The following is an 18,627-nucleotide window of genomic DNA, read 5'->3' as shown; positions in this document are numbered from 1 at the left end:
GGTGTATCACTGACGAGAGAGCAGACTGAGCCCCTTTAAAGTGAGCAGATGATCTACCAGTTGATGTCTGTCTGTAGTTACGTCACGTATGTTTATTGGACGTTAAATCTGCCAAATCTACACGTTCCATGACGTAACCTGTCACGTTTCATGAGTTACCTGTCATGTCAAGTCACCCCTACCCCGTGATGAACCAGCTGCAACGATGACATCACCAACAGGAAGAGCAGGTGACTCACGTGTACGCAGACGCAGATAAATGAATGAACCGGGTGATGAGCTGCAGCGTCACTTCCACAAACGGTGAGTTCAAACAGGGTGTGCCTTTGATCTTTGACATCGCGATGTTGTGACAGAGATAAATAGATAAAAACACGTGACAGTCGGTGCGGTCCCGGTAACGATCCCGCTACATCCGTCATCGACGCACTACGATCACGCACCGCACCACACCAAACCGGGCCCTGGTCTCATACGGTAATAAACCTCATGCTGAACTGAACTACCAAAATAAGAGTCCTGTTGTCCACGTTTCAGAGCGGGCCGCGATGGGGGAGTCTCGGCTCATCGTGGAGGAGTTACTGGCGCTGTGTCTCCAGAGGATCCGGATGGAGGAGAACACGGTCAACACCGAGCAAGGTGAGTCGGGATCACACCTGCGCCAGGACCAGTTTACAGTAGTCAGTAGTTGTGTTGTGTAGTCGTGACGTAGACCTTGTATGTTCATATTTATCGAATCTAAACGTGTTCATATAAACATGTATGACAGATACACACAGGAAGTGATGCTGGGACAGAACAAGGACTCGTGTCTTGTGTTTCAGAGTTTGTCGACGTGCTGAAGAACGTTGAGACAGTCAGGAAGCGGTGGCTGCACGCCGAGCTGGAGATGAAGAAGTACAAAGAGCTGCTGGTGAAGTCCGATGTTGCCAAAGCAGCTCTGGAGGTCAAACTGAAACACGCCCGGAACCAGCTGGACGTGGAGATGAAGAAACGCTACAAGATCGAGGGGGACTACCAGTACCTGGTGAGTCCAGAACAGTGTTAATTTTGTGCCAAAGTTCATTCTTAGTCTTAGTCACTTTTAGTCTTTACAAATCATTTTTGTTGTTTGGTTGTTTTGTCATATTTTAGTCGACTAAAAGTCTCAAAATCTTAGTCTAGTTTTAGTCAAAACATTTCAGTCTTTCTATTTATTTCAGGAATATTTTTTTGTTTGTTTATTAATTCCAGTTCACTTGTGTTCCACAGCTAACACATTGATTAAATGTCTTGATTGAATGAATTCATATTCAATGCAGCTTTGCTAAGTGTCTTGTTTGTTGTTTCAATACACACTTAATATGCACTTGATTTCATTTTTTATATTTATTAGAAACACACACACACACACACACACACACACACACACACACACACACACACAAAACAATATAACACTTACAGCTAATTTTATAGCTGAGCAGACAGATTGAAAATAAAAACTTAAAAGATCACAGTATACCAAATACTGTACAGATAATACTATTTTTACCAGCAATTTTCTTCCCGCACATATTCCCATCCGTCAAAACGAGGGATTGTGACTTTTTCTCTGCTTCTAAATAATGGAAATGGGACCACAAGTCCAGTCTCTTTTTCCTTCCAAGCATGATTGCGCTGTCCGTACACTGTGTTTCTCCTGCATGCTGTTTTTTTGAAAGCCACAGGTGCGCAGCAAGAGGATCTCAAACGTGTGGCTGTGACGTTGCCTACAGTAAAAGAACTGCTGGCACAAACACATGACAGCAGGACTGGATGTTGCTTTTATCTTATATTGTCGACGAAAACAAGGAGGACGTTTTTTTTTTGTTTGTTTGTTTGTTTTTTACTTGCATGACATTTTCGTCTCGTTTTTATTCATCAACAAAAACGCACATTGGCACATTTTTCATCAGTGTTTTTAGAACATTGTATCGTCTCGTCATCGTCTCGTCTTAGTCAAGGGGAAAAGGCTTGTTGACGAACATATTTCGTCTCGTCTCATCTGACGAAATTAACACTGGTCGAGAACACCTGTGACACAGACTGCCCTCTCCTCATTGAGTTCTTGCTCTGTTCACACTAAGTATACAAATGATCAGTTTTTGTTGTAATGACCTCTGCAGCCTGTTGGGGTTGCTCACAGATCACTGTTGTTTTTCCTGTGACGAGTCCAGCAGAGGCAGATGCAGCTCATGTGTGATATCCTGGTCCACGACAGTAAATCCAGCGCCTGTTTGAACGATGAACAGAAATCTCTTCTGGCCACTTTTGAACACAAAGGAGCGAATGTGACTCTACACCGGAGCAGCAAACGGTGAGACAACTCCAGCAGTGACCACATGAAGGTGCTCAGTCCAGATGTTCTGGTTCTTTCAGGGTTCTGAAGGAGTTTAGTTGATTCTCAGTGGGTTCAACAGTTGACACTTGCATTAATAAATGTTTGTTGAATCTGAAAAGGTTTTTGTGCCGTTGTTCCTTCAGGTTGTCCGTGATCGATGAGTCGTCTTTTCTGTCTCACTCTGACATCAGCTACGATCGGACTGATGATGATGTGGTACGATCCTTTAAACTGGACCTCAGATATTCTGAATTGAACGCATTTCACTGTCAATGTTAACATTTGTTTTTCATGTTTCAGGATCTGGACACCACCATGATTAAACCCCTGAGATCTCGGGCCAGAGAGAAGAGGGTGAGAGCTCCATTTTATCTGTTTGATGCTGTGACGATCAAGATTGCTGCCTCTGTGTTTGTGTGCCTTGTTTTGTTGTGGTTACCAGTCCATCAACAACTTGCACCTGGAAACCAACAGGACTCCAAAACTACCCTTCACGTGACCTCCGTGGTCCTTTTGAGCGCTCTGTGCTCTGCAGCCAGAAATCATCACCCAGCCCCTCTTGGACCACTTGCAGTTTGCACAGGTCTGTAGTCAACATGGTCCTACACTATATTCAACGGCACCTGGACTCCTCAGGAACCTACACTAGGATCCTGTTTGTGGACTTGAGTTAAATCTGTGGAGTCTTTCCTGGACACCATCATCACCCAGGACCTCATGTGGGACTTCAACACAGGATAAACTTCTTTCTGCAGCTGGAAAAGTTTAACCTGCCAAAGGCCATGACCTCACCCCCTCTATCACCATCTGAACACCGCTGCCCCCGCCGAAGAAGAGTGTGGACTACAGCGGATCATTCAGTCTGAAGGTGATTGGCTGCAAACTGCAGGACCTCTACTCCCCCAGGAACCTGAGGCGAGCAGGATTGTGGCTGACCCTTTCCAGACTAGACACAAACCTTCTGAGACCAGAAGGAGGCTATGGTCCACTGAATTCTCACAAAAGCAACAAGAACTGTTTCTACCCAACTGACTGCATTTGGTGATCAGACCAGGCCCAGGACCCCCCAGGACCCGGACTCTTATCGATAGACTCTAGGGCTGGTAACATTCCCCAGAAATTGAATTCGAATATTAGTCTTAAAAAATGGTCCGAATATCGAATATATTCGAATATTCTTAATTAATTAATTAATTAATTAATTATTTTCCCCCCGCGGAGAATAGGACTTGTAACAGTATTGTAACAGTACCCCGTTATATCCAACAGAGGGCGTTGCACTGCCAAATGTCAAGAAAAACGACCAGTGGTAGTCAAACGCTGATTTATTTTCGGTCTTCAAACTAAATCCAAGCGTCATGTTCAACATGTTACATTTAGTGTAACTGCAGTGCAATTTATGCAAAACTGTACTGCTCATCGGGATCACTGGTGTGTAGCCTGCTCTTCATTGAGGTGGGGAGCGGGATGGGGTGCTTCCTTGTTGTGTCACGTGACTGCAGATAGCTAGCCTACAGGTCAGTAAGGGACGCACCATGGGACACAACGGAGGAGAATCAATGCGCGCGCTGCCCTGAGCAAATAGTAAATATTCGAATATTCATTTTTACGTTCAAATATACATATTTTTATCATATTCGAATAATATTCGAATATTAGTTTACCAGTCCTAATAGACTCTAACATGAACGTAGTCTCCACATCTGTTTCGATGTTCTGGATTCTTCTGTTTCACAGAAACTTTCATGTTCTTCTTAAATCTGATTTATATTTTCATATTCTGATTTACTCTGAGATCAGTTGCACCAACATTCCTTGTACATTTAACCATGCGTGTTATTGAACCTGCAGCGCTCATCAATGGGACCAGCTGTCGGCGCCCCAGTTGGGAAGCGAGGGCGAGGAGGAAATGTTTCCGAGCTGCTGGAGAGAAAAACTTTGGAAAAGGTGATGAGACAAAGATGTTAACAAACATGAAACCTTATGTAAACCTTAACCTGTCAAGTTCTCTGTTTTGTTATTTAACTGTACCTATGTCTATATCTGTATGTACTATGCGAGCAAAGTGTAACCGGAGTGTAAATTCCTTGTATGTACACACACCTGGCCAAAAGTGATTCCGATTCTGAAACATTTGAATCTACAGCTGAAACGTTTACTTTATGACTCAGGAGGTTGAGACCATTGTGAAGGCGTCTGTGACAACTCCTGAGACCGGTGGTCAGATCCACATGGTTGTGGGAATCACACAGGAGACCCCTGAAAACCCAACCCGGACCCTGACCCAGGAGTGTGCTGTTTCAATCGGAGGAGGAGGTGAGCTCATTCTGCTGACGAGGCATTATGTAGGCATTATGTAGCCTACATAAGTAGCTAACATAACTCATACTAACCAAATCTCTTTGAGGCGTCTCAGATCTGTCTCCATCATATCACTTTGACTGTAAAGGGGGATGGGGAGGCTGGAGAGCTGTAACAGCAACACAAAATTCAATAAAAATTAGTTGATTTATTAAAATATCACTGTGACACTGTCTACACAGAGGTGGTCGTGACTGAGACTGAAATAAAATCCAGAGTCCTCTTTGACCGAGGCAAGACCTTCAAAAACTGTCGAGACTAAGAGCAACTTCGGTGCAACGACTTCAGACTTAATTTACAAATACTTTTTCACCACGTTCCTCATGTCGTCTTTTAACACTCAACATTTAGAAGTTTGTAGTCACATGGCAGTGTTTCAGTCGTTGTCACAAACCTGATGTCAATCCTTGCTCTGTTCCTCAGATCAGACCTCAATCTGGTCTCACTGCGATGACACAATGGCTGAGCCTGAAACTGAAACAAAGATGGAGGACACCGCCGTAGTCAGAGCGTCTTACACCTACCGATCTGAGAAAACCCCAAAACATGTTTTTCTCTCTAAAACGGTACGAGAGCTGCTCTGGTTAGTCCAGGTCAAGAAACACTTCAGAAAGTTCTTCAAGTTCTACACAGAACATCAAATGTTGGAGGATGGTCTGCTTTCATTTTTAAATGTGAGGGTAGTCAGGTGGTCTCATCTGTATTTCAAACCAGTCCATAGTCCAGATCTGATCATTAAAGGAACCCAAGGAACTTAAAACTGTCAAATATAATGAATGACCTTCTCCATGTTTGACATGTTCCCCACAGTACTGTTGATGTGACTTGTCCTCCAGGTGATCCGGCCAGAGACCTGCTCGCCGTGTGGTAAGAGGATCCGCTTTGGGAAGATGGCGGTGAAGTGCAGGAACTGCCGAGCGGTCGCTCATCCGGAATGCAAACAGAAATTCACTGATGGCTGTTCCACTGCTGCCACGGCAGGAGGTTCAGCTCAACAGGTACCTCAGAACCACTGAAGGCGTCGGACCAAAATCAGTCAGTCTGGTTTTAGTACAAGTTGAACAGTGAGGATCGAACTCTGGTGACACAGCAGGATCTGGTCTCTGATTGGTTCTCAAGCAGGCCTATATGTTGGTGTTCGCATGTTAGTATCTATCAGATTAAGAGTAACATTTTTTACTTCCTCCATGTTCGGATTAAAGCCTCCTCCCTGAAGATCCCCTTAAACAGTCTCATATGTTGTCTGTCCTCTTCAGAACCTGTTGGAGAGTTTGGCCCCGGGGATCCAGCCCAGGGTGCCTCTGCTGGTCATGGAGTGTGTGACTGAGATCGAAAGGAGGGGGCTGGAGGAGGTCAGCCTGTTCTAACCTGTGTGTTCAGATCTTTGTACCGAGAAAGACACAGACTCTTTAGAGGAAGTGGTCTTGGTCCAGTCTGGTGGGTCTAAGAAGGTTGTGTGTTTGTTGCTGCAGGGGGAATACAGTTAGTATATAACTACCATACATCATTAGAAGAGCGGTCTAGACCACTCAAGTTTGTTGCCAGCAGACCCTGGACTATGTGAGCCTGGACTACGTTAGCCAAAAGAAACCATGCGTCTTAAGACTATCCCTGTTGGTATCATGTGATAGCATGTAAGGTCAAGTGGGTGGGGTACACCACCTGAATTAGACCAGAGCACACCTCAGGTTTGAAAACAGCCTAACTGTGACCCAGCGCTGATCCAGGTGCTGATGTCTGTTTGCAGAGGGGTCTGTACAGAGTTCCTGGAGGGGAGCGTTTGGTGAAGGAGCTCAGAGATCGATTCATTCAGGGGAAAACGCCGCTCATGCTCAGTAAAGTCCACGACATCCATGTGGTCTGTGGTCTTCTTAAAGACTTTCTGAGAAAACTGAAAGAACCTCTCATCACCTTCAGGCTGCACCGCACCTTCATGGAGGCTTCAGGTATGAAGGGTAACAATCCACCACCAACTAGAATACGAGTCCACCACCAACAGAATATTTATGTGTGTTTGTTGCAGAACTTGCTGATGAAGACAACAGTGCGGCCATCTTGTATCAGGCCATAGCAGAGCTGCCAAAAGCCAACAGGGACACACTGGCATTTCTCATGCTGCACTTACACAAGTAAGACCTTTTTAATAGTAAATAAAATAATAATAATAAATATTATTTATTTAAAAATCTGCTCATTCTGACTCTGTGGTCCGTTTGTTTCCATATTTGTGTGTTTCAGGGTGATGAAGAGTCCTCAGTGTCAGATGGACAAGAATAATCTGGCCCGGGTGTTTGGACCGACTATAGTGGGACATGGGATGTCCGAGCCGTCTCCGACAACCATCATGAGAGACACAAACACTCAGCCGAAGGTTTACTCTGACAAATGATGATGATGGACCCGTTTGAATATGATCTAATTAAAGGCATGTTTTTGTACATTGCTCTCAGGTTATTTGTCGCATGTTGTCCCTCCCTGAAGCCTACTGGAGACGTGTCCTCGCCGTCCAGACAGATCAGACCTCATCCACTCCAGCCTACAGCCAGGATGGTGGTCATGGTGGGTTTCCAGATATCATTGTAAATCTTACTGGTCCTCCCAATGGTCCAGCCACATGAACGAGAGTTAACATGTGGGTTGTGGATTTTACTGGTGTGGACCATCAGAGGGTTTTCATTAAGTCTTTTTGGTTCCAGGTCGGTTGTTTAAACCGTTGACATCTCCAGAGTTGAACAGCTACTATAAAATTCCCAGCAGAGGATCTCTGAGGGGCAGGATCAGGAACCTGGGCCACGCTCTCACCAGCATGTAAGACTACAACAGATGTAGCGTTCTGACTCAGATTTTAGTTTCTCAAAACATATCAGTCACCTGGTCCCCGAAACCACAGACCCCCATGGCCCGCCCACAAACGAGTACCAAAAACAAACCACTAACCGGGTCTGTATGAGAGGGCAAGGGGTTCTGTGCGGGTTTGATGACGTGACGTGTTGAGCATTTCAGATGTTTTGAGGAAACTAAATTTGTTTTATTTTTTATTCAAACAGAATGTGTGTCTGTGTTCAGGTCTCCAAAAGGTGCTGGGTTCTGGAGGTCCCTGTGCCTGTTACTTTCTAACATCTGGTCTCTCTTTGTCTTCAGAGGTCCAGTAGAACCAGGGAGGAGGTTCTTCACATCACCCAGCTGATGTAGATCAGACATAGTTCACAGGAAGTGAATTAATGAGTGTCAGAAAATTAAACATTTTGTAAAAAGCATTTAAAATATTTTATGAAAGATTAAATAAAAAGATTTTTTGTAAAATTAATGTAATGTTTGTAGAATTAATGACCCGCTGAAGCTTTTATTTTGAAAATACAGCTGGAGGGTTTCATATCGTTCGTTTCAGTATTTTGAATAACATTAAACAGAAGCTTGACCAAGTTTCTGTTATAAGTATAAATACTGTACTAACTGTATTAATACTCTTCAGATGAAATATAAATACTGCGGCAGTTTCTGTGTATTGATACTCTTCAGGGGAAGTATAAATACTGCAGTTTCTTTGTGTATTAATACTCTTTAGATTAAATGAAAATACTGCAGTTTCTCTGTGTATTAATACTCTTTAGATTAAATGAAAATACTGCAGTTTCTGTGTATTAATACTCTTTTGATGAAGTATAACTATTGCAGTTTCTGTGTATAAATACTCTTTAGATGAAGTGTAAATACTGCAGTTTCTTTGTGTAGTAATACTATTTAGATGAAGTGAAAATACTGCAGTTTCTCTGTGTATAAATACTCTTTAGATTAAGTGAAAATACTGCAGTTTCTGTGTATTAATACTCTTTAGATGAAGTATAGATACTGCAGTAACGCCGCGATCGTTTTGGTCGACCCACAGAAAGTGTAAATAGTGTCGACTACTGCGCAACTGCATTGCGCAGAGGTCAAAGGTCAGACGATCCCGGAACATCAACAAAGCGAACAGGTAACAGCTGTTCGGATCGGTTCGGTGTTCCTCTGGTTCCGCCGACATGTTCTCCGTTTTACCGCCCACAAACACTTTAGTGTTGGCGGCTCTGTGTCTGGTTCTGACCCGCCTCTCCTGCTCCTCTGTGTCGGTCCCGGACATCCCGCACATCGCCGCTTACTTCGGAACCAAGACCCGATACGAGGAGGTGAACCCGCACCTGCTGCGGGACGTCTTCTCCGTCAACAGCTCCATCCTAAAACCTCCGCCCAATGAGCGCTGCACCCCGGTCCATCTGACCGCCATCATCAGGCACGGCAGCCGGTACCCGACCGTCAAAAACATCCGGAGGATCCACAAGCTGAGCGAGCTAGTCCGGAGAGAAGCTCCCCCAGGAGGCGCGTCCTCCGCGGGCTCCGCGGCCTGGCTGCAGGACATCCAGAACCGATGGGAGAACTGGTACACCGAGGACATGGACGGTGAGTACAGACCAGAAAAACTACAGACACGTCCGAGTAAAACTACAGACACGTCGGAGTAAAACTACAGACACGTCAGTGTAAAACTACTGATACACCAGAGTAAAACTACAGACACGTCAGAGTAAAACTACAGACACGTCCGAGTAAAACTACAGACACGTCAGTGTAAAACTACAGACACGTCCGAGTAAAACTACTGATACACCAGAGTAAAACTACAGACACGTCAGAGTAAAACTACTGATACACCAGAGTAAAACTACAGACACGTCAGAGTAAAACTACAGACACGTCAGAGTAAAACTACAGACACGTCAGTGTAAAACTACTGACACACCAGAGTAAAGCTACAGACACGTGAGTGTGAAACTACTGACACGTCGGAGTAAACTACAGACACGTCGGAGTAAAACTACAGACACGTCAGTGTAAAACTACTGACACGTCAGAGTAAAACTACTGACACGTCAGAGTAAAGCTACTGACACGTCGGTGTAAACTACTGACACGTCAGTGTAAAACTAACTTGTCCTCTCCTTCACCTCCTCCTCCTGCTTCTTCTTCTCCTCCTTCACCTCCTCCTCCTTTTACACAGACATGTCAGAGTAAACTACTGACACATCAGTGTAAACTACTGACACACCAGAGTAAACTACAGACACGTCGGAGTAAAGCTACAGACACGTCAGCGTGAACTACTGACAAGTCAGAGTAAACTACTGACATGTCAGAGAAAAACTGACCTCTCCTCCTCCTCCTCCTTCTTCTTCTTCTCCTCCTCCTCCTTCTTCTTCTTCTTCTTCTTCTTCTTCTTCTTCTTCTTCTTCTTCTTCTTCTTCTCCGCCTTCACCTTCTCCTACTGCTCCTCCTTAGGTCAGCTGGTGATGAAGGGGAGAGAAGATCTTCGTCAGCTGGCCGTCCGTCTCTCCTCGTTGTTCCCGTCGCTCCTCTCAGAGGAGAACATGAGGAGGATCAGTTTGAGGAGCAGCTCAAAGCATCGCTGTGTGAGCAGCGTGGAGGCGTTTCAAGACGGCCTGCAGCAGGTGTGGAGCCGCCAAGGTAAGTCCATGTACTCGTCGCTCAGCATTCTGGGAAATGTAGGCAGACTGACGAGTGTCTCTGTCTGTAGACGTGCAGTACAGCCACCAGGTGGACGACGAGCTCATGCGCTTCTTCGAGCGTTGCCGTGGTTACGTGGAGGGCGTTGAGAACAACCGCACAGCACTGCTGGAGGTGGAGAAGTTCAAACACGGCATGGAGATGGAGGCAGTGAGGAGGAGGATGGCCGAGAGGCTGGGCCTGCCTCACCACCGCCTCACCCCAGGTAACACAGGTCATTAACATAAACACTGCCTGACCCCCTGACCCCTGACCCTTTGACCACAGCCTGACCCCGTCTTCAGAAGTGTCCTCACAGAGTAGAGATGTCATCATGCTGAAGATTGTCCCTCCATGTCTCCTGTAGATTTGGTTGAAGCAGCGTTCTTCTTGTGTTCATACGAACTGTCAATCAAATCTCTTTACTCGCCATGGTGTTTCCTGTTTGACGAGAATGACGCAAAGGTACAACGTCCAATCATACGTTCAACAATCATGTTTGTAGTTCAGTCATACATCTTTGTAGTCCTCTAGGACATGTTTGTAGTCCTGTAAGATGTTTTGTAGTCCTGTAGGATGTCTTTGTAGTCCTGTAGGATGTCTTTGTAGTCCTCTAGGACATGTTTTTAGTCCCATCTCTCTGCAGGTGCTGGAGTACAAGTCGGACCTGAAGCAGTTCTGGAAGCGGTCTCATGGTCATGTGATCAGCAGTCTGTCCAGCTGTCCTCTCTTTCATCACGTCTTCAGGACACTGGACAAAGCAGGACGTCCACGCAGGTCAGTGACATCGTCAATACGCGATCTATATTGATTGTTGTAAGCTTTATTCTTTGATACAGACTCTTGTTTTAAAGGGGCAGAGAACAGGAAGCTGGCAGTCATGTGATCTTGATTATTGATCAGCCTGTCGGTCCTTCAGGTCCACGGAGGCGTCGCCTGAGCCAGCCTCCATCCTGGTTGGTCACGCCGAGACGCTCCTCCCCCTCCTCTCCCTGCTTGGACTCTACAAGGACCAGACTTCGCCCACTGCAGACAACTACCACTCACAGCACAGTATGAAGCCTCCATCCTGACGTCCAATCAGAGACAAGGTTCACGTTCTGAACATGTTTCCTGTCATGTCCTGCAGGTCGAAGTTTCCGGACCAGTCTGATCGTCCCATACGCCGCCAACCTGCTCTTTGTCCTGTACGACTGCCAGCGAGGCCCACGGCTGCAGATGCTCATCAACGAGTCACCAGTTCGATTCCCAGGGCTGATGGAGGACGCGCCACTGTACAGAGATGTCCGGGCCACGTACCGCCACCTGCTGGACGGCTGTGACTTCCACCGCGAGTGTGAGGGAAGACCTGGAGGACGAGGACCGAACACAGAACTCTGAGGAAGACCGTGTCAACCAGAACCCTCTGCAAGGTCTTAATGTGTCTGTCTGGGTTTTCTTTTTTGTTTTATTGAAGCTTTAATTTTAATCTGCTGAAACAAAACGTTGTCAACGTTGCCTTCAGGTTTGTTTTGATGATCAGGTGACAGCTTTATTGATTTTTGGTCAGCTGTCTATCAAACTGAATGTGGAAAAGTTCTTTTCACAATAAGAGTTCGGTTTCAGGGTCCATTATTGATTTTTGTTTTCTGTTGTCAGTTTTTACAAAATGAAAGTTTGAATGCATCAGAATCATTGTGAAGACTTTTATTCTGAAATCTTTGAGACAAAAAGAAAAGTCTTACACATTTTATTTTGAAGTTTATTACATCATAACTCAGCAGCCAATAAGACACCGTAAATAAAAAGACAATGTAAAAATTAATTTGGCAAATTTCAGGAAATCATCTGAACGAGTCGTTAATTAATCTGTAAACATCAAAGCTCAACGACGACGAAGAGACAAAAACATTTTACAGTGTAAACGTTAATGACCTCAGACCTTTATTTTGAAATTACAAACCCATAAAACCAAGTCTGACTTTCCAAAATAAAATACATAATTGTTTTTAATCATTGGATATTTCATGATTTTAATATTTACACACACACACACACACACACACACACACACACGCACACACACATGTACGTTATTTAAATGTTCCTTTCACATTTACAGGTATGGTACAGACATGATGAATTCAGCAGGTGGAGTCTGTTTGTTGGTGTTGAAGAAACTTTATCGACAGAACAAAAAAACTACAACAATCAGCTGCTTCAAATAAAAATTCTGAAGTGATCATGTGATCGGCAAGTAGCAGGGTGTCATGTGTTCGGCATGTTCAGTCCAGAGCAGCGTGCAGCAGGGGGCCGTGTCCGCCCGCTGACTTCGACCTCTTCATCTTACCGATTGACCTCTGGAGGTCAGACTGATGGATCGGACGGATGAAGTCCTCTGAGGGACTGAGACAGAAAGGAGGACAGACAGACAAGAGATTAAAAATATTGAAGTTTCAGTTAAATAATAAATCTGTGTTTCAAGTTTGACAGCTTTATTTTGAAGGTTCAGGTGTTCCCCGTCGTCATGGTAACACGTACCTGTCGCTCTGCATGTGGACGAAGTCTCGCACACACAGCAAGGCGGCGTCACGACACATCTCTCTGAGGTCACTTCCTGAAAAACCCTCCGTTTCCTTGGCAACATCAACAAGGTCGACTGAGCGGTCCACCTGCAGACAGACAGGTAATCAGAGAGGCAGACAGACAGGTAATCAGAGAGGCAGACAGACAGGTAATCAGAGAGACAGACAGACTCACGCTCTCGTTCTCCAGGATTAGTTTCAGGATTTGCTCTCGCTGCCTCATACTCTGCAGAACAAACATCAATGACATCATCAGTGAGGTCACTTCCTGTCCTGACTGTGATGACATCACTTCCTGTGTACTTACAGGCTGGTTGATGTGGAAACGGGTCGGCATCCTCCTCAAGATGGCCGAGTCCAGATCCTGAGGACGATTAGTGGCCCCCATGATGATGACCTGAGAGACAGGTATAAAGCTACTGTATGTATATGAGGAGGATTACCAATGATGCACTGAGCTCTGTGAGTGTGTGTGTGTGTGTACCTGGCAGTGTGTGTCTGTGTCCAGCCCGTCCCACAGACTCATGAACTGCGCCTTCATCATGGCAGTGGCTTCGTGGTCGGAGCTCGATCGACTCCTCAGAAACGAATCTGTCATGTGACTTCCTGTTAGCTTAGCTTAGCATAGAGACTGTAAGCGGGTGGAAACAGCTAGCCCTGTATTCACTCACCAATCTCGTCGACGAAGATGATTGACGGCTGCAGTTTGACAGCCAATGAGAAGACGGCAGCGGCGAGCTTCTGGGACTCTCCGTACCATTTGTCCGTCAGCGTGCTCGGCTGCAGGTTGATAAAACGAAACCCTGCTTCCTTCGCCGTCGCCTTGGCGATCAGTGTTTTCCCGCAGCCCGGCGGCCCGTACAGCAACACACCTGTTACCATGGCAACAGGGAAGTATGGTTAGTGATGACATTACAGTGTACAGTGATGATGTCACAGTGATGTCACTGACCTTTAGGCGGCTGCAGCAGTCTAGATCCTTGGAACAGGTGTCTCTTCTGAACAGGTAAGATGACTGTCTCCTTCAGCTCTGTGATCACTTCGTCCAGACCAGCGATGTCACGCCACGTGATCTACACACACGCACACACATGAAACAATCTGTTGCTAGGAAACATCTGTACTGCCATCCAATCAGGAGCAGTCACCTGTGTGAACAGGAAGTAGTTCTTACGTGCATGCTGAGCGGGTCGACCAGGTGAGCGGCGATGCTCATCTCGTACTCTGACAGTTTCACGTTCTTCACTCCGATCTGACGCATCAGCTTCTCTGCCTGAAACACGTCACACATGATCTGATATGACACAGGACGTCACTTTACGGTCAGCGTGTCTGTGACTTATTATCGGTGTTGCTACATTATCTACATATCTCTACAGTATCTACATATCCCTACATTATCTACATATCTCTACATTATCTACATATCTCTACAGTATCTACATATCTCTACACTATCTAATTATCCCTACATTATCTACATATCCCTACATTATCTACATATCCCTACAGTATCTACATATCTCTACACTATCTACATATCTCTACACTATCTACATATCCCTAATTATCTACATATCCCTAATTATCTACATATCTCTACATTATCTACATATCCCTACACTATCTACATATCTCTACAGTATCTACATATCCCTACACTATCTACATATCTCTACACTATCTACATATCCCTTCATTATCTACATATCCCCAATTATCTACATATCCCCAATTATCTACATATCTCTACATTATCTACATATCCCTACACTATCTACATATCCCTACACTATCTACATATCTCTACACTATCTACATATCCCTACACTATCTACATATCCCTACACTATCTACATATCCCTACACTATCTACATATCCCTACACTATCTACATATCTCTACACTATCTACATATCTCTACACTATCTACATATCTCTACACTATCTACATATCCCTACACTATCTACATATCCCTACACTATCTACATATCCCTTCATTATCTACATATCTCTACAGTATCAGACTGTCTGTCTGTGCACGAACATCTCTGAACTTTACTGACACAACTAGCCTAGCTGTAGCAATGGCTTCTCTCTCCTTCTCTCCTCTTCCCTCCTCTCCTGCTCTCTCCTGTCCTGTGTGCCACATGTTCAGTTACTCCTCGTCCTCCTTTAGTGATAACGGTACTTGTAATAAATGTAGTTTATTTGTAGCTCTGGAGGCGAGGGTCAGTGAGTTATAGGCATGGTACCGCACCACCGAACAGTCAGTAGCTCAGATAGTTAGCCAGTCCCCTGTAGCAGGTAGCTTCAGCTCGCCGTCCCCCGGTAGTTCCCGAGCAGCCGGGAGGCTGGGTGACTGATCCAAGGAGGCATAGCCCCAAACTGAAGCCCACGGTGCACCACCAACCACTCCACGTTTCAAACAGATTTTCCCCGCTCAGCGACACACCCGCTGAGAGGCCAACTCTGGTCATTGGCAGCTCCATAGTCCGAAACGTGAAGTTAGCGACACCGGGGGCCATAGTTAAATGCATCCCGGGGGCCAGAGCGGGCGACATCGAGACTTTTTTGAAATTGCTGGCTAAAGATAAACGTAAATACAGTAAGATTGTTATTCACGTCGGCGGTAATGACACCCGGTTACGCCAATCGGAGGTCACTAAAATTAATGTCATTGGTGTGTGCATACGCCAAAACGATGTCAGACTCCGTAGTTTTCTCTGGTCCCCTCCCCAACACATGACCCACACTGAAATTAATTTAAAAACGGGGCCGGCGTCCAGTTTGCCTCTGGAAGAATCTCATCTAGTCTGGCAAGATAATCTCAAAACATACAGGAAGGCTCTCCGTAATGCCAGAGCAGCCTATTACTCTTCTTTAATTGAGGAGAATAAGAACAACCCCAGGTTTCTCTTCAGCACTGTAGCCAGGCTAACAGAGAATCACAGCTCTACTGAACCATCTATTCCTTTAGGTCTAAGTAGCAATGACTTCATGAGCTTCTTTAATGATAAGATTATAACTATTAGAGACAAAATCCATCACCTCTTGCCCTCAACAGACATTGATCTGCATTCTGATACAGCAAGTTTGGAAACAGCTGTAAAACCTGATATGTATTTAGACTCTTTTTCTCCCATCGACCTTCATCAAATAACTTTAATCATTTCTGCAGCTAAGCCGTCAACCTGTCTCTTAGACTCCATCGCAACCAGGCTGCTCAAGGATGTTTTACCTGTAGTTAGTCATTCTTTATTGGATATTAATCTGTCTTTATTATCAGGATATGTACCACAGTCCTTTAATTTAGCTGTAATTAAACCTCTTCTTAGTAGTAGTAGGGATGCACGATATTTATTGGACCGATAAAATATCGGCCAATATGGGAAGAAATGACGTCATTTTTTAATCGACCCGATAAATACAATAAATTGATGAAATTGGGGAATTTGTTTGCAGGCCGAGTAGCCCCAAAAGCTATCGTGCCTTATTGGCAGGACCCAAGCCTGGCCTCACCTCTACCAGACTAATAATGAACATGTCTTCACCAGTGTGGTCGTTTTTCATAGTGGCAGAAGATAACAGCATTGCTGTTTGCAAAAGTTGTTCAACGAGGATTCAGCGAGGATCATTCCGTTAATTTTTACTGTTATGCTGACGACACCCAATTATATTTATCAATCAAGCCTGATGCAACCAATCAGTTAACTAAACTCCAAGCATGCTCTAAGGATATAAAAAGTTGGATGACCTACAATTTTCTGATGTGAATTTCAGACAAACTGAAGTTCTTGTAATCGGACCCAAACACCTCAGAAACTCTCTTTCTAGAGACTTAGTTACTTTGGATGGGATCACCCTGGCCTCCAGCTCCACCGTAAAGAATCTTGGAGCTGTTTTTGATCAGTGGAACAAACTACCACTCTGGGTTCAGGAGGCAGACACGGTCAACACCTTTAAGAGTTGGCTTAAGACTTTCCTTTTTGACAGAGCTTATAGTTAGTGCTGGCTCAGGTCATCCCTTAGTTATGCTGCCATAGGATTAGACTGCCGGGGGACTCTGTCTGTCTGTACATGTGACATCTATTGCACGTCTGTCCGTCCTGGGAGAGGGATCCCTCCTCTGTGGCTCTTCCTGAGGTTTCTTCCACCTTTTTTCCCTGTTAAAGGTTTTTGTGGGCAAGTTTTTCCTCACTGGAACCGAGGGTCTAAGGACAGAGGGTGTCACTCCCTGTACAGATTGTAAAGCCTCAGAGGAAAATGGACTTTGTGACTTTGGGCTGTACAAATAAAATCTGATCTGATTTGATTTGATTTGATGACGTTCATCAGCTGACTCCACCTCTCAGCACTGACACGTCTCATCTGGTTTTAAACCCCGCCCCCCTCTCACCTGTTTCTGAGCCTCCACCTTCTGCTTCCTGGTTGGGTCGATGGCGTCCACCATCCACTTGATGGTGAAGTATGTGACGGCACCGAAGATGGTGAGACGGAAGAGCAGGCCGATGACCTCGTTCCTGCCCAGAGGACGGGCGATGTTCTCAGCTGGAACCTTACTCAGATCCATGGTCGGGTCCGCCACACAGGAAGTAAGAGACAGTACAGGAGGTCGCACAGGAAGTTAGACAGGAAGTCCAGGCAGGGCTGCAGACCAATCAGAACACTTCATTCAGACATTTGAAACAAACAAGTTCTGACAGATCGGGTCAGAACCAGTAACAGTGTAAAGAATGGACACAGTGATGTCACAGAGGTTTCTGACTATGCAGCGGCCATGTTGGATGTACTGACTCTATATATGGTCATAGACGTGATGATCAGCTGACCTGTGGCGGGCTGAATGGCCTGTAATCACGCCCACCTGTCAGTCAAAGCGTCCACGCTCCTAACCCTGCATAACTTTAAGCCTTAATATAATGTGAACAGGTGAGTTGTATATAAATTCACCCTCAGTACAGTTGTCATGAACGGGGAAATTAGCTACAGAGACCAAAACTGTTTTTTGTACCAGGCTGTAAACATGTTTATTTCTGCTGTGAAGTTGGACATTTGGACATGGGGACTTATGGAGACTGACTCACTTCTGGAGCCAGCCTCAAGTGGACGTTAGAGGAACTGCAGGTTGTGTTTCATGTCACGGACAGTCAGTGGTCTGTCAGTGGACTCCAACACGCCGGAGATCTTCGGACCTCAGCTTGGACCCCCGGGTGTCCTCGGACCTCAGCTTGGATCCCCGGGTGTCCTCGGACCCCCCGGGTGTCCTCGGAGCTCAGCTTGGACCCCCGGGTGTCCTCGGACCCCCCGGGTGTCCTCGGACCTCAGCTTGGACCCCCGGGTGTCCCGCGTTATGAAACCGGAAGGACCGTGTCAGCTCGGTGCTAACGTTAGCATTAGCTTGACCTTCGCGGCTCCTCGCCGGATGAACTGACACGTGACCGGCGGACCGCACCGACCGCACCGGGGAAGCTGCGGGGCGAAACGACACCGACTCGGTGTCTGCGGGGACAGTGAGCGGCTCTTACCTCTGCGGTTCTCCGGTTCTCCGGCTCGGTCTCCGGGAATCGAGCAGCGGGCTGCCGGTCTCTCTTCTTCGGCTGTTAGACTCACTGCTGCCCCCTGCAGGACCGGAGCGAGACGCCACTGCACTTCCGGTTAGAACAGGAAGCCTACGTCTAAGTAAAAGCATCGTTTCGTCAACGAGTGTCAAAATAAAAGTTTATGCTGGGATTCTGCCACTCTGTGACGTCAGTATCTGTGACGTCATCGTGCTTCAGTCATCAAGACAGACAGAGTGGCGT

General features: G+C 45.8%; 3 protein-coding genes across 7 annotated transcripts; 2 read left to right on the top strand and 1 right to left on the bottom strand.

Annotated features, from left to right (window-relative positions):
- The first annotated feature begins 100 nt into the window (after positions 1-100).
- Positions 101-8,020, top strand: si:ch1073-416j23.1 (rac GTPase-activating protein 1). 3 transcript variants are annotated; one of them, XM_019259813.2, is made up of 17 exons: positions 105-303; positions 538-639; positions 825-1,027; positions 2,199-2,338; positions 2,506-2,578; positions 2,663-2,716; positions 4,214-4,309; positions 4,534-4,678; positions 5,147-5,289; positions 5,560-5,721; positions 5,980-6,075; positions 6,471-6,669; positions 6,747-6,852; positions 6,962-7,094; positions 7,174-7,282; positions 7,420-7,531; positions 7,790-8,020. In XM_019259813.2, exons 1-17 carry the CDS (start codon positions 264-266, stop codon positions 7,908-7,910), a joined length of 2,034 nt encoding a protein of 677 aa, XP_019115358.1. In that variant the 5' UTR covers positions 105-263; the 3' UTR covers positions 7,911-8,020. The 3 variants fall into 3 exon arrangements, with proteins under 3 accessions (XP_019115359.1, XP_019115358.1, XP_010750893.2); XM_010752591.3 differs by having other exon boundaries at positions 112-303; positions 7,865-8,020; XM_019259814.2 differs by lacking the exon at positions 5,980-6,075 and having other exon boundaries at positions 101-303.
- Positions 8,021-8,463: 443 nt separating this feature from the next.
- minpp1b (multiple inositol-polyphosphate phosphatase 1b) lies at positions 8,464-12,250 on the top strand. 3 transcript variants are annotated; one of them, XM_027277076.1, is made up of 7 exons: positions 8,464-9,157; positions 10,034-10,219; positions 10,290-10,493; positions 10,626-10,723; positions 10,905-11,035; positions 11,113-11,311; positions 11,388-11,555. In XM_027277076.1, the coding sequence occupies exons 1-7, from the start codon at positions 8,743-8,745 to the stop codon at positions 11,409-11,411; spliced, it is 1,257 nt and encodes a 418-aa protein (XP_027132877.1). In that variant the 5' UTR covers positions 8,464-8,742; the 3' UTR covers positions 11,412-11,555. The 3 variants fall into 3 exon arrangements, with proteins under 3 accessions (XP_027132877.1, XP_027132876.1, XP_010750908.2); XM_027277075.1 differs by having other exon boundaries at positions 8,499-9,157; positions 11,178-11,311; positions 11,388-12,250; XM_010752606.3 differs by having other exon boundaries at positions 8,507-9,157; positions 10,290-10,484; positions 11,178-11,311; positions 11,388-12,250.
- A 152-nt stretch (positions 12,251-12,402) lies between these two features.
- On the bottom strand, positions 12,403-18,497 carry atad1b (ATPase family AAA domain containing 1b). Its single transcript, XM_010752592.3, has 10 exons — positions 18,352-18,497; positions 17,223-17,473; positions 13,997-14,095; positions 13,775-13,895; positions 13,494-13,694; positions 13,307-13,413; positions 13,130-13,219; positions 12,998-13,048; positions 12,779-12,909; positions 12,403-12,643 (listed from the first exon to the last, which is right to left on the bottom strand). The coding sequence occupies exons 2-10, from the start codon at positions 17,394-17,396 to the stop codon at positions 12,523-12,525; spliced, it is 1,095 nt and encodes a 364-aa protein (XP_010750894.1). The 5' UTR covers positions 17,397-17,473; positions 18,352-18,497; the 3' UTR covers positions 12,403-12,522.
- Between the last annotated feature and the right edge of the window lie 130 nt (positions 18,498-18,627).

This window comes from Larimichthys crocea, unplaced genomic scaffold (genome assembly GCF_000972845.2).
Source record: "Larimichthys crocea isolate SSNF unplaced genomic scaffold, L_crocea_2.0 scaffold83, whole genome shotgun sequence".
Lineage (NCBI taxonomy): Eukaryota > Metazoa > Chordata > Actinopteri > Sciaenidae > Larimichthys > Larimichthys crocea.
The sequence above is the reverse complement of the archived record's forward strand: the minus strand, read 5'-3'. Positions and strand labels throughout refer to the sequence as shown.